General features: G+C 42.4%; 1 protein-coding gene across 9 annotated transcripts in view; it reads left to right on the plus strand.

Annotated features, from left to right (window-relative positions):
* The window catches only part of LOC134225218 (serine-aspartate repeat-containing protein F), a 45,301-nt gene extending 22,688 nt beyond the window's left edge, over nt 1–22,613 (plus strand). For 8 of the 9 annotated variants that reach the window (XM_062705109.1, XM_062705144.1, XM_062705135.1 and 5 more), the window contains 15 exons: nt 1,692–1,775; nt 1,841–2,247; nt 2,655–2,822; nt 2,936–3,013; nt 3,095–3,214; nt 3,315–3,395; nt 3,495–3,599; nt 3,663–3,737; nt 3,799–3,981; nt 4,164–4,649; nt 4,762–5,083; nt 5,148–5,320; nt 20,530–20,721; nt 21,066–21,329; nt 21,391–22,613. In XM_062705109.1, the coding sequence (XP_062561093.1) occupies nt 1,692–1,775; nt 1,841–2,247; nt 2,655–2,822; nt 2,936–3,013; nt 3,095–3,214; nt 3,315–3,395; nt 3,495–3,599; nt 3,663–3,737; nt 3,799–3,981; nt 4,164–4,649; nt 4,762–5,083; nt 5,148–5,320; nt 20,530–20,721; nt 21,066–21,329; nt 21,391–21,801 (3,149 nt within the window). In that variant the 3' untranslated portion in view covers nt 21,802–22,613. The remainder of the gene's footprint in view (nt 1–1,691; nt 1,776–1,840; nt 2,248–2,654; nt 2,823–2,935; nt 3,014–3,094; nt 3,215–3,314; nt 3,396–3,494; nt 3,600–3,662; nt 3,738–3,798; nt 3,982–4,163; nt 4,650–4,761; nt 5,084–5,147; nt 5,321–20,529; nt 20,722–21,065; nt 21,330–21,390) is intronic. The other variant, XM_062705167.1, reaches the window with a different exon arrangement.
* The last annotated feature ends 1,548 nt before the right edge of the window (nt 22,614–24,161 follow it).

Below are 24,161 nucleotides of genomic sequence, written 5' to 3' on the forward strand. Positions count from 1 at the left end.
CCCCAATTAGCGAACCCCCAACTAAAAAGCGCCCCAACTAGAAAACCCCCAATTAGCGAACGTTCACTGTAGTTGAAAATAGTGACTTTTTGCGAGAAAAAGTGACTTTAGTGACTTGAGGTCGGAAAAAAGAGACTTTTTAGTGACTTACCCGACAAAATGTCCAAGTCACTAAAAAGTGACCCGCTACCAGGCCTGAGACTGAACAGCTTCCAAACGGCCTGATAAGGATTCCAAACAACAGAAGCAAATTCCAAATGAGAGCACACCAATGAGCAGTAAAGTGCTTTGAAGCACAAAGGATGGACCCAACATGCTTCCTTGGGGAACTCCGGAGCCGGAGCAACGAGATGAGTGGTTTCCTATGTTTACGGTTACTTGACGTTGCACTAGGTAGGAACGAAGCCAGTTGCAGAACCTTGAAGAACATCCAACTGTTTCCTATTTAGCAAGCAGTATGTCGTGATTAACTTTGCCAAAGGCTGATTTGAGATCTGTATACATGGCCTCGACTTGAAAGTTTTTGAAATATATTAGTATTTCCATATCTTTGTAAAAAGCGGTTAACCTTATGCAGTTTATGAATGCATCCCAACATATTTTATTTTCAATTGTATATAGAAAATGAAACTTCTTCTTCTTCGTTGGCATTACATCCCTCACTGGGACAGAGCCGCCTCGCAGCTTAGTGTTCATTAAGCACGTCCACAGTTATTAACTGCGAAGTTTCTAAGCCATTCACCGAGTTACCATTTCTGCATTCGTATAACATGAGGCTAACACGATGATACTTTAATGCCCAGGGAAGTCGAGACAATTCCCAATCCGAAAATTGTCTAGACCGGCACCGGGAATCAAACCCAGCCACCCCTCAGCATGGTCTTGCTTTGTAGCCGCCAGGGATTGAATCCTAAAGAGAAAGAGCAAGTCTCTCACTTATCATCTCTGTATACATATACGATATGTAGCATACCGCGAGAAACTTTTTTTCGCAAGCTGTCATGATAGAGAACTGATCCGGGATGCTATACCCCATGATAAATTTCTTTTAGAAAGCTCCAAATGCGGGGAGCACGGACTCTGATGATGCATTTCAACTTGTTCTACACACCTGTGCAGTAACCAACACGAAAGGGGCAAAAACAAAGCGAGAATCACCATTTTTCTGTGGGGGCTGCCTATCCGATTCTGTTTTTTCGCCCTTGTATACAAGTTTTATAAATTTGTTATCATGGCTTGTTATGATTCGGAACAGTTTTTACCTCTCTTTTATCATTGTTCGTGAGAGCAATTTCTGAAAACCCTGGTGGCCGCGCATCTTACCGCACGGCTGAGGAGGGCCCCAGAAAATTACACTATGTAGCAAAATTGCAGCTTCAAAATACAAAACGGCTATTTTTTAGAGTTTTTGAACATAGCGCAGTGTCTTAGATGAACGGAAAAAGGGCGCAGCACGGTACCACCTGAATTTTCTTTGATTTTTTTCGTAGGGTTAATTTTAGGATCCACATGTAGTGGTTACAATGTAAGTAGAAATATTGGAAATGGAAGGAATAGATTATTTAATCCAAATGGGATGGACCTAAAAAACAACTTTTTGAAAGTTTCGCATTCACTGATTTAAATCAAGAATAATATTGATTTGTTACACTTTAATTTTCCCGCTAACGTGTTTTTAATGTTTCAAACAGACTACAAAGTTAAAGCAGAAGTCCCAACAGAATATGAATGCCGGCCATACATCGAAAAAGCATTACACGAACTAAGGACAGGAGGTACGGAACAAAGTTTGAAAGTTTTTGCTTGAATTTATAATATATATGTTCTAAATACAAAACAGAGCCGACGAGTAAAGAGGAATTAGCGACAGAAGAAGCGAGCAGTACATATTCACCGATCGACGTAACTAGCCAAGAAGAGGAAGACAACACTGCCGCCGAGGAGACCAGTATTGAGCAAGACGTTCCCGAACCCGAACTGCTGACCCCATCGGAGGAGGTGCAAGAAGCATTATTCGATGATTCCACCGAACAACCCGCCGAGGGAAGTGAGGAAAATGCCGAGGAAGAAGAAGAAGAAGTAACTGAAGAAGAAACAGCGGATGCTGAAGAGGAGGCAGAAGAACTAGAAGATGATGAACAAGCCGATGAAGCTGTAACCGAGAGTCAGGAACAGGAAGCTGAGGCCGCCGAAGAAGACGTCACCGAAGAAGTAGAAGAGGATGAAGCAACAAGTGCCGAAGTTGAGGTAACTTATTTGAAAAAATGGTTGCAAACCGTTTCTACCAGTGATCCTCGTTTAGTGTAATTCTGTACTTTTTGTCCCTTCATGTGTCCTAAGTCTGAACTTTTTACTCCTTCTGCATTGTACTGAGTCACGATTCTTCCAGGTTACAATCCCGGATGTCATTCCACGAATTACTATCTTCTTGCTTTAACTTTTGACGCGTAAACTATCTTTAGCCATCTCTGATAACTCCATACCCCGCCAAAACCGTGTTGTGTGCCTCTATCTATCAACTCATCTAACGCTCAATCAAAGTTTTATCAATTGTTAATTTGATATATAACATGACCAAGGAACAATGTTGTGCTACTGTTTGACTTTGACGATCAAGAATGTTTCCCATATTGACTCGACGCTGTAAACTTTAGGAAGCTGATGAAGAGGCCGCACTTAGCGAAGAAGCTGTCGAAGAGGATGACGACACAGCAACCAGTCAAGAAGATGCGACCCTAAGTGAAGAGGCCACTGAGGACGAGGAAAATGGAGACGCCGATGCCGAAGCAGAACAAGACGACGACGAAAACGGGGAAGCCAAGGTAGGCAAGGAATCGTGAGAGCTCGTCCAGCATGTTTGGTATTGTGCGGCAAATTATGGTAGCGAGAATTACTGTGAACTGGACATAATGTGACATCTATGCTATGCTTACAGGATGAAGACGACGAAGACAAGACTGAGGACGATGCCGATGACGAAGAAGACGATGAAACGACATTGAGCGGCGAAGAGGTAAAGAATGTTCACATGTTTACCAACAAGACTACTGGTGGAAAACTTGCGAACAAGATCTGATTGAAATTTATTGTGTAGGAAGAGTATGAAGAAGAAGAAGAGGTAGAGGAAGAAGAAGAGGAGGAAGAAGAAAATGGGGTAGGTGATGAAGAGGAGGATGATGACGCGGAACAAGATGATTTTGACGAAAATGGACAGGTGAAGTTTTTCAATACGAATTAAGATTAATTTTCATAATACGGTTTGAAAAATTGGTGGACTGTATGGGAAAACTTATAGTTTATATTACGTTGTTTAGGAAGATGATGAGACTGAAGATGACGAAGAAACTGAGGTAGATGACGAGGAAGAGGATGATCAAACCTTGAGCACTGAACAGGTACTGTTGTTTAACGAAATTCAATCAATACGATCATACACTGATGATCGGATTGATAAATTTGTTAAAGGACTTTACTGTCAATGTTTTGTTGCATAGGAAGACGACGAAGATTTAGATCAAGATGAGGAAGACGATGTAGACCTCACTGAAGACGATGAGGAAGATGATGAAGATGGGGAATATACATTGAGTGTAGAACAGGTAAAGCTTTCTGCAATATTTGTGGTAGAAACAACGCGATGAAATTACTTGTAAAATACTCAGGAAGAAGATGACGCTGATATTGAGGCTAGTAGCGAAACGGATCAGGATCAAGATGAGGATGAAGATGATAATCAGGTACAGTTATCAACACAATTCAAAACTCGGATTGTGTTGATGACTGCGATCAATTGTGCAGGACGTTGAACAAGACGAAGATTATGAGGGTGGAGATGACGATGAGACTGACGACGATGACGATGATGAGGAAGAAGAAGTAGGAACAGCAGAAGATGAAGAGGATGAGTCCGAAACGTTGAGCGAAGAAACGGAACAAGATATCGATGATGACGACGAACCAACAGCTAGTGCCGAGGAAGAGGTATAGAATTAAACCCCGATACTCGATTAAAAACCTTGACCATGTTACCTTACCTCGACCTGTGAATAACCTGTCACCGAACGATTTTGGCGGGGTGGGGAATCAAAACCATGAATAGTACAACCAATCCATCCCCATTCAAAACAATGTAACTTACATCACAAGTTGACAATGAATTTCAGGAAGGCGAGGAGGAACCGTTGACCGAAGTTGATAATGAAGCTGCAGTAGAAACTGAAGCAAGCCCAGAGGTCGTTGATGAAGCTAGTCCAGAAGTTGAAGAAGAGCCAACTGCACCGAGTGAAGAAGTTATCGAAGAAAGCACCGAAGCGGCAGAAGAAGTTGTTGAAGAGCCAACTGTACCGGTGGAAGAACTTGCTTCTGAAGAAGCTGCAGTTGACGAAATTGCATCTACTGAAGATGACCAATCAACTGCAGAAGTCGTGCCAGAAAGTGCCGAACTAGTTCAAGAGACTACCGCAGAAGAATCAGCAGAGGAAGCTGAGGCTGTGTCCGAGCCAATCACAGAAGAAGTCAGCGAAGAAATTGCAGAAAAGGTAGAAACTACACCTGAAGAGGCCGTGCCAGCTTCGGATGATACTGTGGAAGTTGTTTCACAAGAAAGTGTCGAAGAATCGGAACCACTCCCAGAGGAAGACCTGTTACTGGTAATGAAAATAATTCTCTATCTTTTTCATAAACACGCTCTTTTCAATAATGTCGAATAACTGTTTCACTTCCTTCCTCAACTATGTTTGTGTGTTCTTCGTGTCTCACTAGGAGTACGAAATCCCATCGAACCTTAGAGATACTTCGCACATTTACGAATTGCTACACATCAACGACCAATCTACCGAAAAGGAACAAGCCCTCCAGAAAGTCGCTGACGTTATCTTGCGCGATCTGAAGAAAACGTATGACACCGCCATCAAACCGCTGGAAACTCTGTACAAATACCGTGATCTCAGTAATCGCCACTTTGGCGATCCAGAAATTTTCTCCAAGCCGCTTGTTCTATTCATGGGCCCATGGAGCGGTGGAAAGTCCACTATTCTGAACTATCTTACTCACAACGAATACACTCCGAATTCAGTCCGAACTGGTAAGTAACTTTGTACATAATTCGAAATAGCATGAAAAGTAAACTGTGTGTATTATCATTGCAGGTGCGGAGCCATCCCCAGCTTATTTCAACATTCTAATGCACGGTGACGAACCAGAAGTGCTGGATGGAACTCAGCTGGCTGCCGACTGGACCTTCTCCGGATTGCAGAAATTCGGCCAAGGACTTTTGGACCGTCTGCGAGGTCATAAGCTGCCAAACAAACTTCTTGAACGGGTAAGTAGGGCGAATGCTATATCCAACATTAGGATCGCTTTAGAAAAATTCAAAACAAAGTATAATATGTTACAATGGTGTCGTGAGCCATCTAACCTATAAAATGCTTCAGGTACTGAATGTCACGCGCCGCCAGTTTGGTCTGGTTCTAATGAATATTATTACATGAAGATTATTCTACATTGCTTGAAATGTTATGCGAGATTTCGCAATTCAACATTGTGTAGTAACATGCCAGCAGCAGCTGTTGTTGTGGCGTGCGTCTGGGAGGCGAACGTTGGCATTTACACTTCCACTATGGCGGTCATCTACACTTACGGCGCACGGTACACGCAAGGAAAAGACCAAACGAAACCAAAATAGCTTTGCCGCACAAGAGCATCTATTTTTAAGCACTTTTGAAAGAAATTGAAAATATATTACAGACGACCCAAGAGATAAAACGATTAAAAATTTCTTTGCCGTACAAGTAGTTGACATGTCATATGTACAGATGCAATAAAGTATAATCATCAGGTGGGTTTCAGAAACTCTAAATTCATTAAAGGCAGTCTCTACTTCTGATTGATTCTACTTCAGATTTTGGATCCCATGTAGAACTCACGATTTTGGCATTCGTTTTTATAGAAATAGGACTGGAATGAATCAACGCCTATCCAGGCTCATGATAGGCAGGAACTCCATCAATTCCATTAAAGTTTCACTAATTTTCATATACTTTTCGCGTTAAGGCCAGGTATTGCAATTAAACAGTGGCGTTTCCCTAACCTCAATCTACCTGTGCACTGGGTTTAAATTTAGGGATTTTTTGTACGAAAATGCATAGAATAACTATAGATTTTTTGGGGCCCTCCTTAGCCGAGCGGTAAGACGCGCGGCTACAAAACAAGACCATGCTGAGGGTGGCTGGGTTCGATTCCCGGTGCCGGTCTACACAATTTTCGGGTTGGAAATTTTCTCGACTTCCCTGGGCATAAAAGTATCATCGTGTTAGCCTCATGATATACGAATGCAAAAATGGTAACTTGGCTTAGAAACCTTGCAGTTAATAACTGTGGAAGTGCTTAATGAACACTAAGCTGTGAGGCGGCACTGTCCCAGTGTGGGGATGTAATGCCAATAAGAAGAAGAAGAAGAACTATAGATTTTCATAAGCTTCAACGACTCTATTAATTCAATTTTTCATTTAAGCTGTAAATTGCTAAAAATAAAAATAACAGCTAAAAATTGTATTACGCGACGTCACTGCAATCAAAAATTGGTCATACATGAAAATGTGTAATGCGGCTAAACTGGATGGTCATTGGGAAAGGGGGAGGGGCTGTCTTTGGAAAACGAGCAATTCAGTGTAACTTCCAACCCCCAGGACCAATTCCAACCAGATTTGGCACACACATTCTCTGTTTTTGAAAGATGTTTATTGAAAAGGTAGAAGGGCCATAGAAATACATAAAAATAGATCGACACATGGATAGAATTCGATGCACGGTAAATCTACCTCTGTCGGTTTCGTGCTTCAGCATTAGACATTTTATTTGCATAATTTAACTTTCAGTCCCGAGCAAAGCCGGGTACATATAGCTATTACTTAATATGAATCAACTCTCTTGACGATGGCCAAATATTTTTCTATTGAGCGGAACTCTGGAGTGGTGGGATGGTCCATGTCCTTGGGCACTACCCGAGCTAGGGTGGTTTGAAAAATCTATGTTGCTCTACTACGCTCATTTGATACCTATATTACGTGCTCTTAATGTCGTCTGGAAACTTGAGCTGATTTGGTTAAAAACTGACAGAACAGAAGCTATTTCAAGTTTGTATGGAAAATAGTATGAGAAATTAAGTGGAAAGAGAACCCACACAGCTAAAAGCATTAGTTAGGAGCTTTCACTCGCTATACGAGATATTTCTTTGCAAATTCGACAACTTAATGTTCTTGCAATTGCAACATTGTGCTGCTTCTGAAATTTTGGATTCCCTTCGGGAAAAAAATATTATACAGCAACTTGAAGAGGAAAGGTGGCAGAGATTTTCAAGAACATTAAGTTGTCGAATTTGCAAAGAAATATCTCGTATAGCGAGTGAAAGCTCCTAACTAATGCTTTTAGCTATGTGGGTTCTCTTTCCGCTTAATTTCTCATACTATTTTCCATACAAACTTGAAATGGCCCAGGAATTCTTCTCGAAGTTCCTCAAGGAATTCCAAGGATAACTTACAGTTCCAAAGATATACAGGAGGAGCTTCCGGGGGAATATGGGGAGGTCCTTCCAAGGGAAATTCGGAATTATTCCTGGAGGAACTTCCGGGGGATTTCCTGGAGGAACTTCTGAAGGATTCCCTGGAGGAACTTCCGGGGGAATTCCTTGAGGAACTTCCGGAGGAAATCCTGGAGGAACTTCCGGAGGACATTCAGGAGGAACTTCGGAAGGAAATTCAGGAGGAACTTCCGGAGGAATTCCGGGAGGTCTTTCCAGAGGAAATCCTGGAGGAACTTTTGGAGCATTCCTGGAGGAACTTCCGGAGGAACTCCTGGAGGAACTTTCGAAAGAACTCTTGGGGAAAGTTACGAAGGAACTTCCGAAGGAATTTTCGCAGGAACCTCTGAAAAAATCCTGAAGGAACTTCCGAAGGAAGTACTGGATGATCTTCCGAAGGAATCTAGAGGAACTTCCGGAGGAATTTCTGGAGGAACTACCGTAGGAGCTTCTAGAGGAACTTTCGGAAGAACTTCTGTAGGAATTTCCGAAGGAACTCTTGAAGGAATTACTGGAGGAACTTCCGAAGGAATCTTGAGGATCTTGCGGAGAAATTTGTGGAGGAGCATTCGGAGGAATTCTTGGTGGACCCCATTGGGAACTTCTTGAGGAACTCTTGTAGGGATTTCCTGAGGAACTCTTAGAAGAACTTCCAGAAGAACTCTTGGAGGAACTTTCGAAGGAACTCTTGGGAAAACTTACGAAGGAACTTCCGAAGTAATTTTTGCAGAACTTCAGAAAGAATTCCTGAAGGAACTTCTTAAGGAACTCCTGAAGGAACTTCCGAAGAAAAAAAATGGAGGAACTTTTGAAGAAATCTTGAGGAACTTCTGGAGGAGTTCTTGGAGGAAGTTCTGAAGGAATTCCTGAAAGAATGTACGATGGAATTACTGGAGGAACTTCCGAAAGAATCTTGAGGAGCTTGCGGAGGAATTCCTGGCGGAATTCGTGGAGAAGCATTCGGAGGAATTGTTATAGGAACTTCCGGAGGATCTTTCGAAGGAACTCTTGGAAGAACTTACGAAGGAACTTCGGAAGTAAGTTTTGCAGGAACTTCCGGAGGAATTCCTGGAGGAACTTCCGGATGAACTGCTGGAGGAACTTTCGGAGGAATTCCTGGAGGAACTTCCGGAAGAACTTCTGTAGTAATTTCCGGAGGAAGTCTTGGAGGAATTTCTGAAGGATTTGCTAAAGGAATTATTGGAGGAACTTTCAAAAGAATTTCGAGGAACATCCAGTGGAATTCCTGGAGGAATTCGTGGAGGAGCTTTCGAAGGAATTCCTGGTGAACTCCATGCGAAATTTCTTGAGGAACTCTTGGAGGAACTTTTGGGGGAACTTACGGAGGAATTCGTGGAGGAACTTTTTAAGGAATTTCTGGAGGATTTTCCGAAGGAATTACTGAAGAAACTTCCGAAGGAATCTTGAAGAACTTCTGGAGGAATTCCTGGAGGAGGTTCCGGAGAAATTCATGGAGGAACTTCCAGAGGAATTTCTGGAAGAACTTCCGCAGGAATTCCTGGAACAATTTCAGGAACCACTTCCGAAGAAACTTCCGAAAGAAGGGCTGGAGGAACCCCGAAGGAATTTGTGAAGGCACTTTCGAAGGAATTGCTGGAGAAACTTCCAAATGAATTCCTGGTGGAACTTTCTGTAGAATATGGAGAACCTTCCGGAGTACTTAAATTAGTGTTTTTTTTTTTCATCGCAATTAAGTACAACGAAACGAAGCTTCCTGGGAACTTTTTGGAGGATTTTCCGGAGGAATTCCTAGGCAAACTTCCTGGGGAATTCCTGAAGGAACTTCCGAAGAAATTTCTGGAGAATCTTCATGTAGGAACTTCCGAAGTTTTCCGAATTTATGGATTTCTCTCTGGATGAGGAACATCCAGAGCGATTTCAGCAAAAACTTTCGGAATAATTGCTTGATGAACTTCCAGTGCAATTCCTGAAGGAACTTTCGAAGGGATTTGTGGTGGATCTTCTGGAGAAATTGGTGATGGAGCTTCCTTATCGGAATTTTCTACAACACTTCTGAGCCTCCGGAGGAATTCCTGCAGGAACTTCCGGCGGTTCAAGACATCAAAAAATAGTATTCCTACTGTTCTGATCGAGGTTCTGATATATTTAAAGCAGTCACTGAATCAACTAGAATTAATTTAAAAGTTTATTTAAATAATTGAAATTAAATCGTCTCTAGAAATAATTAAAATCATCTTTTAAAAAAATAAGAATTTCTTCAAAACTTGAAACGTCATATGAAACCTGTCCGGCAAATCCGCATGCATTGCGTTTTGCAACTGCGGCAATGATGCGGAATTTTTTAGTACAAACCGTCGACAAACCGCTTGCCGTTTTGCCTTTCCGTTGCCGCACTCCATTGCGTTTCTCCCTTTTTAGTGCTTCCGTTTTGTCGTTCGAGTCCTGCGGCAAGTAGGTCAGTGGACGCGTGTTGATCATGTCAGCCGCTTCTGTCATTGTCGTCACCAGGATCTAGTCCTTCAGCTTTCTTGTATCGTCGAGTGTCCGCATTGCCTCTTTCACCGACCGCTCTATCCGTTCCCAGACATCTTCCATGTGTGGGGTTCCCGGCGGAATGAAATGCCAGGCGTTAGTCGAGCTGCTCCATCTTGATCATTTTATTGTTCGTTCCGCGGAAGCAAGTGGCATTGTCTGAGAATATTTGACTTGGGCTGCCAAACTTACTTTGGAAACTGGTGATGCCCATTTGACACGACTCAGCCAAGCAAGTGAAAACTGCCACCCAACGCTTCTCTTTACGCCGCCCAACTGTAACTTCCACCGGGCCCAAATAGTCGGCAGTCGACGCCGACGGAGCTGAATGGCCGACGATGAGACGTGCCTCGTTCGACGGGAAGTGGAGCCATCCTCGGTGAACGTGGCCGACACTTGTTCACTCTACACCAGACGCATTTGCTCACTATTTGCTGTATTGCTGGACACCGGAACCGTGACAGAATGATCGGGTGCTTCTTGTCGAAGGAACTCTCCTCGGAGTTCGCAAGCCGGCCGTTCATTCGCCGAACGCCTTCGTCGTCCAGTACCGGCTTTTGCATACCGGGCTACCCTTTTTAAGCTTTTGCATTCGTTCTCCCAGTTGGCGCTTTAGGTTGTTCGTTAGCGCACTCATCTCGTCCGCAAAACTATCCCGTTGTGCCTGTCGCAAGAGAATCGTTTCCGCTTACTGGAGCTCTTCTTGCCCGAGTGGAGCCATCACCGACGCGTAGTTTACTGCAGTCGCTTCAATCAGCTGCCGTTGCTCATTTGGTCACTGTCGGCTCTCCCCTCTTCTTTCGTTGGCAGTTGGCGATAAACCGTAATACGCTGGCGGTCACCCGCAACAGTTTCGTCCAGCGGGAAATCGGTTCGGAGTCGATCACCTCGTGGAACAGTACAACCAATCTCGCTTCTACCTCCGTCTCTTTGGTTCTTGCGATGGCCACTCTTCTTGCAACCGATACAGGAAAGAAATACCTTCGCTTTGCAACGGCGGATCTCCTTTCCCCCCACTTTATCATCACGTCTGCGATGTTGAGCTGCGTTGGAATCCATCGCCAATCTGTCACCTTCGTCAACTTGGATTTCTCCGACCCGGAAAGCAACAAATTGCTTGTAGCGGTGTTGGTCGGAATTGAGCCAGCTGCACACGGTGCTGGAATCGGTCCAGAAAACGGTTCGGCTAATGTTGTAGGAGTGAGTGCCCAGCACGGCTTGGCTCACATCAACTCAAGACGGGGAATCGGCTGACGTTTTATCGGTGCCACTTTTGCCCGAGACATCACCAGACTGCAGTGCATTTCTTCTTACGCGACCGCTCGTAGATATACGATGCAGCCGTACGTAGCTGTGTTCGCTGGCATCGGTGAAGATATATGCATGCACTTCCAGCGGATCAACTTCGGCGGACCTCGCACGGCCGAGATAGCATCGGGGGATCCGAATCTCCTTTATTACTGTGCAGAAAGCTATCCGCTTTAGATGACACTCCCAGCTTGCTTGTGATATCTCGGACAGGGGGACTGGGATTCCAGATTCCACTTGAAACAACTTTTCACTCTTTTCGTTCCTTGATTTTAACTATTCCTTTTTGAAAACGTTTGCCTGTCAGAAATGACTAATTTTAATTAAAGCTGCGAACCATTTCACCGATTCGATTAACTTCAAGTTTTTTTTTTGCCTTTATTGCGAGACTTTCAACCCAAGGGTAGCTCGTCTCGTTAGTAGCTTCAAGTTAAAATTTACATTTTGATAGTTATTTCTTCTGTGGCCAAAAACAACACTGCTCGGGAAGTTCGGAGCCATGGTTGTTTGACAGTTTGTCTGAAAAATCCATTGCTTAACTCCTCTACAATCTTGCGAGCATGTTACATGTGTCCACCAGAGGAACAATCGTCGCGAAACGTCGCCGTTGGCATGGAATATAAGCAAACGTCGTGTACTGGCGTTGGTTCACCAGAATGTACTGTATCCAGAGGAGCTTAGTCTACTCGCTCTGCAGTGAGAATATGACACTGGCTGAATCGGTCAGGACCAAAAGCGGCTTTCTCGGTGGGTACGTGGTAGCGGTACAAGCTGCGGCAGGATTTCCAGAGAAGATATTGCAGATGCTGAGAAGGCTGTCTGAGGTGGTGATGTCATTCGTAAACCTGCGTTCATGCTTTCTATGTTCATTTAGGCTCAAATTAGGGGAAGGAGGGGCAATATTCCCTAGCTAAGCATATACTGCTTTTATGCCTTAACTATAACGATTTTCGTGGGTGTTTCTACCTCACGAAACAGTTAAACAATAAAGCTAGCTGATGCCATATTAAAATTAGAGAAAATCTCAATCGTATTGATAATATTCTCATTTCGAAAAAGTGGTAATATTTCGTTGCCGGAAAACCCATGAGGCAAAACGCCTTTTAGCCGGCAGCTCTTAGGGAACAACGAACCAGGCGTCGGCGCATCAGCATTCTGGTATGGACAGTGCGTGGAGACGCGAGTACATTGTAGGATAGTTCCACTAGGGCGTTTTGCCTTGCCGAAATGTTAGATGTTTCATCAAAATATGGAAAATTTCAGTTTTTCCTACATTCCTATCTATTATTTTGACACTTTTTTCGCCTAACCTACATAATATCACGTCTAGTTTTATTAAGGCTATCTCAAACATGGTAAATACAGGGGTTAGACAAAAAGGTTGAGAAAGGCAAAATTTTGTCAAAGTTCAAATCAGCATAATTTTGCGTAGAAACTCTTCAAGTATACTATCCCCATGCACAATCTGAGATAGGTCCTTGGCCACCGGAGACGTTCCGGGTTTTCCAAGGGTATGTTAAAAATGCATTTTTTCTTCTGCTTGTCATTTGATTGGACGTTTACTGCCATCATGTTTTATGTTTTCCCCAGAAACTAGAACTAATATGCTGACTAAAGTTACGTTACAACGTCCCCAAAGCAGTCAACGGCGAAAATAAACCCAGGACCCATAAGCGGAACCCGACTAGAAAAGCATAACAAAAAGTTAACATAATTTAAACATATTGTGATATTTATAACTTATTATGATACATTTTTGTTCTTAGTAGCCATTATCTTTCAAATGTTGTAACTGGATTTTATCAAGGCGCAAAGCGATTTTTTTAGAAATCGCCGGAAATATTTTTAACGTTAATAATCATTGAAATCATTAACATTAAACATATTTTCGGTTTGTTGTTTTAAAACAACATTGCGCATTTAAGGGTTACAAATTGGCCAGAGAGTCTAACAGTTCTCAAAATATATCTTTAGTAATGATCCTATATTCATCGTCTTGGGAAAACATGAATTTTGACACCCAGCATGGTTCCAGATGATGTCAAAACCGGCTCCTCCTCGAAGGCCCTTGGAACCTGCTATACGGGTGGCAGTCGACACTATCATTTTGCAGTGGAAAAAATGCATCTTAAACGTACCCTAGGAAATCTCCCGGAACATCTCCGGTGGCTAAGAATCAATCTCAGGTTTACTAGAAGAGTTCCCGCGTCCGATGGTCTCATTTTAATCAAAATCGGATCATTCTACGCAAAGTTATGCTGACTTGAACTTCGAGAAAACTTTGCCTATCTCAACCTTTTTGTCTAACCCCTGTATAAGTAAATACCCGAAAGTCGTTTTGCCCCCCGGGGGGGGGGGGGGAATGGTGGGCGTTTTGGGGCCTCTTCCCCTACCGTCATTCAGTCATTGACGAGAAAGACTGCCACGTGCTCGTTCCACCCCCCAGTAATAAAACCACCCACCGAGCTTTGAGCTTGAGCTTGATTGACTGCTCGTAGTTGCTACTCCATTATGACCAGATCAGCTGTTCTTGCACAGGGAACCAACAGTTGTTTGCTTGGGACTAGCACACATCTTCAATGTACAAGTGCTGGTGATCTCATTTGTTAGGTCATACTGGCGCCTGCCACGTCAGAATGCAAGTCAATGTAGGGAAGGGGGAGGAAATGATGATGCAATCACTCGCCCGCCCACTGCAAGCTAGAGATGGGCGCTCCGCTCAGGAGCTGTTCGAAAGATTCGCTTCCTTACATTGAGCTGATGACCCATGGATCTTTTTTAAAGAACCCCAGCTCAGCAGCTCACTTTAAATTGATGAAATCATTGTCAAACACGCGCCTAGAGAAACTCCCTCGAGCGTACGTACTCGAGTACGCGCGCTGTTGTATTTTGTACAACACAAACGAAAATACCACGCTCGCGGTACACAACACATGCGAGCTTGCATGAGCATTCCAGTCCAGTACCGCGCACGTGCTGATCGTTTATTATTTGTACCTCAAGCACCATCAAGCCAAGCGACAGCACCATCTAGCCAAGCAACAGAAATCATTTCTGCTGCAGAGAGGAATAAGAAACACACAAGCAAAAATAATCTAGCTTGCCATCTATTTCTAAACCCATACCCACATGCTCGGCGCTACGAACAGACACACCAAAGATACCTAGTAGTGCGGTTGCGAACGAACCGTACCAAGCAAAAGATCCGAAGATCCGGACAACTCTCAGTTCCGCTCATGTCGTCGTCCAGCTCGAAGTTGCTGTGACATGGAAGCGAGAGCTGCGCTACCAGCTCAGATCCGTGCGACACGGATCTAGATTCGGATCAGTCGCGACCCATTCTAGCGAGCGAACCGTATGGTTCAAACGAACCGAACTGGGAGCTGTGTCTTGCGCGGAGCGGATCTTTTGCTTGCGACGGGTTTTCCCGCCAGCATACTGCTACATGTGCACTCGGTTTGTTTGTAGCATTGTGCTCTGAATTTTTTTACTCTCTTGTTCTAAGTTCTCTCGCATTTCGGGAACCAATATAGATGAATGGGCTCGCTTGTATGGAAATGTCAACTACGCATGGTTATAACCGCGCGCGCAAACAAGGCTACTGCACCCAGTATGAAGAGAAAACTTATGACACGTGATATGGTTCATATACATATCAGAGACTAGGGACTGAATTATTCAAATTACCGATTTGAGAAACGTTATCAACAAAATGTAACTTAGAGTTATGAATAGAAAATAATGTTGAGTTAGTTTTTGTATAGAAATAAATGTGATGATTCTAAATGAACTCCTAGACTTCAAGACCGTCTAGGTCAGAAAAAGCGTAATAAATGTTATTAGTTTAAAATTGTCGGTTTTTCAATAGAAATTATTACCTCACTATAGCTTAACATTTTAAAAATTTCAAAGTGAGGTAAATAGATAAATGATGAATGAATGAATAAATAAATGAATGACATAAATTTTTCAAATTTTTCAACGATAATTAAAATTAAATTAATAATATTAACAATTATGTTTTAATATATGTAGCATTAAAGAACTGAAGAGCTGATCTAAGGAGCTGACTCTTTTCAATGAGCTGAACGGATCAGATCCGCTCACTGCAATGAGCTGTTTTGCCCATCTCTACTGCAAGCCGAATATACCTCTGCACTTGCCACGAGTTCATGCGGAATTTGTTGGAATTTCTGGGTTAGGTTGGAGAGGCAGAGGTCCGTCTTGGTGAACGAGCTGCCAATGTGATAGAGAAGGTAACTGATGGAATTTGGATGAAGGATGAAGGAAACGAGCTCTATAAGTTCATTTCCAATTCTAGCAGATTACTAGAACATGAGAAATAAAGAGAAAGATACAAAGTAGGAGAATGGAACGGACCTGGGATTGAACTCACGACCTCCTGCGTATGAGGCAGAAGCAGTAGCCATATGACTACCAAGCCCGCTTCGAAACAAGAGAGATCACGCACTGAACTGATTAATTTTATTACAGGCCGCGCAATACAGAACACAATAATTCGGCCGACCGTTCGCGATCGTTCTGCTGTCCGAAACAAGAGAGATCACGCACTGAACTCCAGTAATAAAACCACCCACCGCACAGTGTTTTATTTCGTCATTTTCACGATCGAAATTCAAAAAATTTCGACAAGAAATAATGGGTACCGTTCACGCATTTGGCCTTTCCAAGGCATAAAATGATTCATATTTGTGGAATGAATTGAAAAAAATGAAATTTTTTTTTTTTTTTTAATTTTGTCACATACCCTGTTTTATCACCCCAAAATTCACCAGGGGGTGACAAAATCGGGATATTACTGTAATCACAAGTGGAAATACCTCTAAAAATATGTATTATTTAGAGATAACTTTTGTTGTATGTGAGATGAAATGTTACAATGTTCAGCAAAAACATGTAATTTTGCTTGTTTAACAACTTTGTAGAAGAGACGGAAAATGGGAAAAATCATTGGAAAAAGTTAGAATGAAAAATAAGATTTTAAGGGTTTTTACATAAAACGACTTAAGTTTGTTATATATAAGAGATAGAAACTCGGGATGTTCAGCAAAGTTGCTCGTATTAACATTTACTACAACTTTGCCGAAGACACTACGTGTCTATCTCATTCTGGTGGAAAAATAATTTTCTCAACTCACTTTCAGGGGAATTAATCATCAAACTGTTTTTATCGAAAGATGCGCTCCTAAATATCTTGAAACTTCTGTGAACAAACCCTATATCCAAAATCAACACTTTTCGAGTTTTTGAATTTCGATCGTGAAAATGACGAAATAAAACACTGTGCACCGAGGAGAAAAAGGAGTCTCCAGCTGTATGGGGGAAGTATTTCTGTTTCAAAACTACATCATAGCGAAGACAACCAAACTACAAACCAATAGCGAAGACATATTGTAGGGTGCTATTAATACGATACACCACGCGGCTGTTGTAATGTTTCCAAAAGCGCATTTGCACAAGATTCCACGCGGCGTTTCCCTTTCGAAAGCAACAACCGCACCTTAGGAAACGTCGCAATGCAATCTCCCCATAAGAAGCGAGTATACGGGCAGTAAAAAGCGCGGTGCGCCGTTTCCTTTGGGGAGCGCCGCGTGTACTTTTGGGCAAATGCGTTAATAATTATATCCGGTGGATGCTTCATTTGGTTGTATTTCGCTTTAGTTTTCAAAAAAACTGCCTTTTGCAATATTTTGTCCCAAGAGAGGAAATCGACGATTTACTCTCATGCTCTCTTATATATAACAGAGCGTGCGAGAGTAAATCGTCGACTTACCCTCTTGGAAAAAAAATGGTGCAAAAGGCAGTTTTTTTTTTAAACTAAAGCGAATTTTGGTTGTATACCAAATGAAGCATTCACCGGATATAATTATGTCTTCGCTATTGGATGATGTAGATTTGAAACAGAAATACTTCCCCCATCCAGCTGCAGAATGCTTTTTCTCCTCGGTGGGTGGTTTTATTACTGGGAGTGGAACGATCACGTGGCTGTCTTTCTCGTCAATGACTGAATGACGGTAATTTGAACCTTAATTGGCTAAGAGTTCTGCTACCAACATTCTCATTGCCGCAGAATTGTCTCCTCTGTGAAAACGTTGCGCATTGGAGCCATTTGTGGTGGCTGAAGTGGAGTGCCAGCTCTTTCCTTCATGCCAGAGACAGCGCTTTGGGAGTCAATTAGGTTACTTTCGGAGGTGTCCGGAAAGGTCAAGCCTGAGTAACCTTTGGGAGATAATGCGTCTTTCTTCCGGCGCTAGGTATATTCCCTTGCTCCGGAGTTGAACTGAGCATATCATGAATCGTGAATGAAATGTATGAGGGTATTCACCATAGGGTTGTCTTACCTTATTATTAGTTCTCAACTAAAGAAAAAGCGTCGAAAATTTTAAAAAAATACATAGATCGCATACTGCCCAACAACTATTTAAAATTTTAGCGAATTTGACTTATAAAGCGTTTATTAGGGTAAATCAACCGCTGCAACATCGAATCCTTGCATATTCCATTCCATCATTTAACCCTTTCAGCCCCATGAGGTCATATATGACCCCAACTGAAAAATGGTTGTATAAAATCGAACATCATACTCTTGACTTGAGATCTACAGCTGCTTGGAAGCTCTTTTCGATACTCAAAGCTTCAATAACCGTTAAGTTATATTAATTACACCTCCCAGGAACTCAAGCCGTCCTTGAGTTCGGGACTTCAGATCTGCAGCTGCTTAGATGCTTTTTTCGGTATTCAAAGCTTCAATATACATTCCGTTATATCCATTACACTTCCCGGCAAGTCAACGAATATCGTAAAATAGTTTTGAGATAATCTGAACAATCAAACTGTCTTTGGAAACGGGGTTTGAGATCTACAGTTGCAAAAAAAAACCTTTTTTTAGTACTGAAAGCTTCAACATACATTCAATTATATCCATTACCTCTCTTGGGTGGTCAACAGATATCGTAAGTTAGTTATGAGATATTCTGGGCAATCTTAACTGTCATTGAGTTCGTGACTTGAGATTGACAGTTTCTTAGAAGCTCTTTGCGGTACTCAAAGCTTCAATATGAATTCAATTATATCCACTACACCTACGGATATCGTAAGATATTTTTTGAGATTATATGAGGCTTCCAAGCTATTCTTGATTTCGAGAAAATCTACAGATGCAATTTTAGCTCTTTCGTCACACAAAGTTTCTAAATGAATCATTTGTTTGAGAAACTGCATATATTTATTTTACACAATTTCGAGATAACAACAATAAACTGTTTTTGAACAAATAGGCAACGAATCTTTCGTTTTCTTCGAAACAATTCAATAGTCTTTTGTAAAACTCAACACCTCGGCACTTCCAGTCCGGAAACTGTAAGCAGTACTCCATATTAGGTGTTCAAAGTGCATGCACCTATGTAGTTTCTCAAACAAACGTGCAAACAGCGCAATTTAATGAAAGAAGGGGGCTCGCTGCTTCCATATGTGGTTTTGCATTGCGTGGGTGGGTTCGGTTTTGATGAACCAGTATATCCCAAAACCATCTAAACATGTCCCTTGATCTTCAGAAATGTATCATTGATATGGATGAATACACATCTAAACTTGAAGCGACAAAAAAAGCTAGAGTGGTGGCTGTAGATCGCAAGTTCTGAACTCAAGGACGGTTTGGATAATCCAGGATGTCCCCAAACCAGCTTACCATGTCTCCTGATCTTCCGGAATATGTTATGGACATGCTTGAATAAATATCCAAGCTTGGAGCGACGAAAAAACTTTGAGTGGTGGTTGTAGATCGCAAGTTCTGACTTCAACGACAGTTTGGATGACCCAGAATATCCCAAAACCATGTCTCCTGATCTACAAAAATATATTATGGATATAGTTGAATACATATCCAAGCTTCTAGTGGCGAAAAAATTTAGTGTCGTGGCTGTAGATCGTAAGTTCTGAACTCAAGGACAGTTTGGATGATCTAGTACATCCCGAAAAAATATGTTTCAACTTGTTTTGTCTTTTCTCCTTTATTATTCACAAAAACCAATGGAACATATCAAATTTACTGCGTAATATCGCTTAGAAAAATTTGAGCATGAGCATGATGACCGTGCAATTCGTAGTTGCTACTCCGTGATCGACCAGAACAATCGCAATTGCACAGGGAACCAATGGATGGAAGCATGGGATTTGCTCTCCAACCTCAATGTGCACAGTCCGAGAGCTCTAGTATTTTGGATGGTCGATAACGGCGCTGGCCACGTCCTCACGGTCATCGGGAATGGGAAGGAATTGATGATGCAGTCACTCGCCCACTGCAAGCCGAGAACACCTCTGCACTCGCCACGAGTTCCTGCGGATTTTTATTGGAATCTGGGGTTAGGTTTTACGGCAGAGGTTCGTCTTGGTTAACGGGTTGCCAATGTGATAGTAATGAAAGGGTGGAGTATATTCTAATTGGATGCCGAAACGAGCTTTTTTTTTAGCTCATTCCGAATTCTAACAGTTACCTGCTAGAACTTGTTGTAGGTATATGGATAGAAGATGGAAACGGTATGAAAGCCCATTTCCAGTTCTAGCGATTGCTAGAACATGAGAAATATATGATAAGATACAAAGTAGGAGGAATGGAACGGGCCTGGGATTGAACCCACGACCTCCTGCGTATGAGGCAGAAGCGGTAGCCATATGACCACCAAGCCCGTTATTTACTACGTAATATCGCTTAGAAAAATTTGGGCCTGAAAGGGTTAAGTGTTTACGGATTGAAATGTTCAAAATTTACAAAGTTTGACCTTAAATTATTCGAAATACATCCCAAAGTGCAAAGGTTATTACGTCAACTATGAAATCATGGGCAGCATAATTCGCGCAGACTCCAGTATTCGCGTTTGCAGTTGAAAATCAAAAGAATTATTCGTGGTAATTCTTCTAAGTTCCTATTCCTACGATTAAAGAACCGGTGCAAAAAAAAATCCGCTTGCGAAGATCAAAATCTATATGTAAAAAACCGCGTTACTAAACTAGTTGTAAGCGATCCTAGTATAAAACACTTTATACAATTTATAAGGAAGCCAATTGTAGACCTAATGTAGAGATTCTAACAAAGAACTTTAACTATCTTACAGGTCAACATTGTTGAAATTCCTGGAATTCTTGAAGTACGTAAGCAGGTTTCCCAGTACTTCCCGTTCAACGATGCCTGCCAGTGGTTTATTGATAGGGCTGACATTATCTTCCTGGTATACGATCCTTCCAAGCTCGATGTCGGACCTGAAACTGAAGCCATTTTGGATCAACTCAAGGGAAGAGAATATCAGGTAAGACTCAGTACAAACGAAACAGTATAAACTATTCTACACTATAGATAATGCTATTTTGTATGGCTTTCTCAGTTTGATTTAGTCAAAACGGTTAGTTTTGTATTGTCCGACGTTTCGGCCTGTACATTTTGCCCTTTTTCAAGGGTGAAGCTATCTGTCGTTTTGCGTTACTTGATTTGTTTAAACTCTGGACTAGGGACTTTAGAAAACCTTGCTTTTGCGCACGACTACAAAACAAAACTAACCGTTTTGACTAAATTAGACTGAGAAAGCCATACAACATAGCATCAAATTCTCCAGTCGTAACACTTTTGTATAACAATACTTAATTTCCCCTACAGACCCGCATTCTACTCAATAAGGCTGATCAAGTGAAACCGGAAGAGCTGCTCCGTGTCCAGGGTGCCCTGATTTGGAACATTTCGCCGCTGATGTCCTCTGCGCAGCCACCAGTGATGTACACCGTCTCCTTGTGGTCCAATCCTTACGAAACCGGAGCACCAGTGCGTCTTCTGCAAGCTCAGGAACGTTCTCTCCTGCTCGACTTAGGCCAGGCCATCGATAAGAGAATCGAAAATAAGATCGCCAGTGCACGTCGTTTTGCTGTAAGATCTCCACCATTTTAACATACAGCCTTGAACTAACAAACAAACATATTTTTTTCAGGTTCGTGTGCGCAATCACGCCAAGATGGTTGACTGCTACCTTACGACCTACTACAACCACAAGACCCTATTCGCGAACAAAAAGCAAATCTCCGAGCAGATCATCGGTAACCCGCAACAGTACCACATCTATGAGGGCTTGTCCACGCTAACCAACATCTCCCGCTACGACTTGCCGGATCCGGACGTATACCGTGATTTCTTCCACCTGAACCCGCTGTACGAGTTCCAGAAGTTGTCCGAGACGTGCACGTACTTCCGTGGGTGTCCGATCAACAAGTTGGACATTGCCATCGCGTACGACCTGCCCGAGCTGGTCGGCAAGTACAAGAAGATGGCCGATGCAGCGTTGGAGAAGCTGCAAATCCCATCGCCAACTACTGATTTCGGTCGAGGAAAATCAAGCAGTTGAGTGTGATACGAGGATGTGGGTGGCGAGTATCTCGCCCAAAACACCCACCACTCCACCCTACGCCCATGTTTACCTTTTCGATGTTATTGTTTCTTTCATACACGTGCAATCGTTGAATTTTTGTTTCCAATTGTCATACACATTTGTTTCGTTGCGATACCTATATATCTGTTTAACTTTAGGCGTAGTGCACGAGTAAGCGAGCATTACACATATGTGCCACGAATACAAATTGCTCACATGAAAGTGAACGAATGATTGATCTATATAAATTGCAACCTATCATTCAAAGCAACGCATTAGAGAAACGAGCTTATGTTATTTTAATAATACTTTCTTGTTCTGTAGAAACGTAGGATTTATTCCCATCATTCGAATTTTCATGATAAAAACGGAAACACAATACGAAAAATACGGTATCCTCGAATTTTAGTCATGTTTTGGAAACATGTGTCATGAACAACGTATTCTAGTCATATTTGATTTTCTTGCGAGAGGCTGAGGAAAAAATAATAAGCAAGACATAACCTCTTCATTTGATGAACATACATGCTGGGTGTTGGTGCACTATAATCAACGAGGGAGACGCCATTTTTGTTCATAACAGCCATTTGAAACTACGTTTGTTTCCGACTATCAGCCATTAAATACATAATACATATGTATACAAAACAGTATAGAAAGATGAAAACGCATCAGTCAAAACGTGTCAGCATTTACAATTGCAATTTGTGCATGGAGCTACTGTAACACTACAAATATTCTTGTAACAGCCCAGTTGATCAGAAATAAAAGATTGAATATCATCGAAACCAGGTCTTTTATTTATTGATTAACAAAACCCTGATTGATGAACTTAGCGGTGATGGTGTCTTTGGTACATTATATTATTATTATTGTCTTTATTTCAGAGGCTTTCAGCCCTAGGCTGGCTCACATCTATAGGTACATTAAAAAAATGTATTTTGGCCATAATTTGTAACCCTTAGTCCGATATTATTGTTCAATAAGGAACAAAAGGACAGGATTCCGCGACGAATTCAACTAAAAGAAATTAAGTCTTTGTGGTTTTGTACATGAACCTTTTACCCGCGAAAACTTTTTTCGTCAAAACTGTTTTTCAAAACTGTATTTGTATTTGTTTGTTGTTGTATGTTTTCAGCCTCTAGCAAGCACAGCTAGTTCGCTGCTTTTTTCTCATCGAAGCATTTTTTATTCGGTTCGCGCGTCTCTTGATCTTCCACGCTCACTGTCTCTTTTCCTCATGCCATTCAGCACCACTGCATCATTGATGCATTTAGTTCTCTCGGTCTAGTATCCGACGATCGATCTAGCCTACTCCGACTAGAAATTCCCCGGCGGCGGAAACTCGTCGAAACCAATCTTCTGTACCTAATATTGAGCCATTAGGCTCCCAGCTCGATCGCGATTTACTCAGATAGTCCACGCCGGCGGATTCATCCTACCCCGACGGGAAGTTCCCGACGGCGGAAGCTTTCCCGTAACCGACCGTGCTACTGTGATCGCTTCCAGATGCCCTCTGGTCTTCACGCCATTTTCGCTGCAGCGGCAACATGATCTGCGTTACCGCTCTGCCTATTTCGTTCCACGTATTCTCGTTCTTGCACATTTCTTGCATGATGTTCTCGGGGTTTATATTACAAGTGCTGCCCGCTGAAATCACACTTCGCTCTGTTCTGAATCGAGCACAATCGAAAAACACGTATTCCGGTGTCTCCTCGCAGTTCGGACAGGTCGGGCAAAGGACGGACTCTGCGTGTCCGAATCTGTGCAGATACTTCCTGAAACATCCGTGGCATGAATTGTGTCTGAAAGAAGTTGACTTTCCCGTGTTTTCTGTCCAGCCACAACGGCAGGTTCGGAATGAGCCGATATGTCCACCTTCTTTTCGAGCTACTGTCCCAAGCTAGCTGTCACTTTCTCATCGAATCGGCTCTCGCAATCATGCGAGCACCAACCGTTCCTCGCAGCCTGTAGCACTCACAGTCCTCCAATAAAATGTTTATGGGGGTCATTCCTACTATGACACAAACCGCATGCATCGATATGGTACGATATGCACTTGCTACCAACATGGTCATCAGCCTATAGGTGCTATTGAGCCGAGTCAGATTCCTCCTTGTGAATGTGATTACACCAGCCGTCCAGGCAGGAGCTCGGTATCTGAGTATTGACGTTGTAGCAAGTACGCCATATTTATTTATTTACTAGCAGACCCGACGAACTTCGTTTCGCCTAAAATTGATTTATTTTCTGATTAGATCTCGAGTTATGAAGAAATTGATGTTTCATTTGTATGGGAGCCCCCCTTTCCAAAGCGGGGAGGGGTCTCGAACCAT

The sequence above is a fragment of the Armigeres subalbatus genome, chromosome 1, assembly GCF_024139115.2.
Source record: "Armigeres subalbatus isolate Guangzhou_Male chromosome 1, GZ_Asu_2, whole genome shotgun sequence".
NCBI classification, from domain to species: domain Eukaryota; kingdom Metazoa; phylum Arthropoda; class Insecta; order Diptera; family Culicidae; genus Armigeres; species Armigeres subalbatus.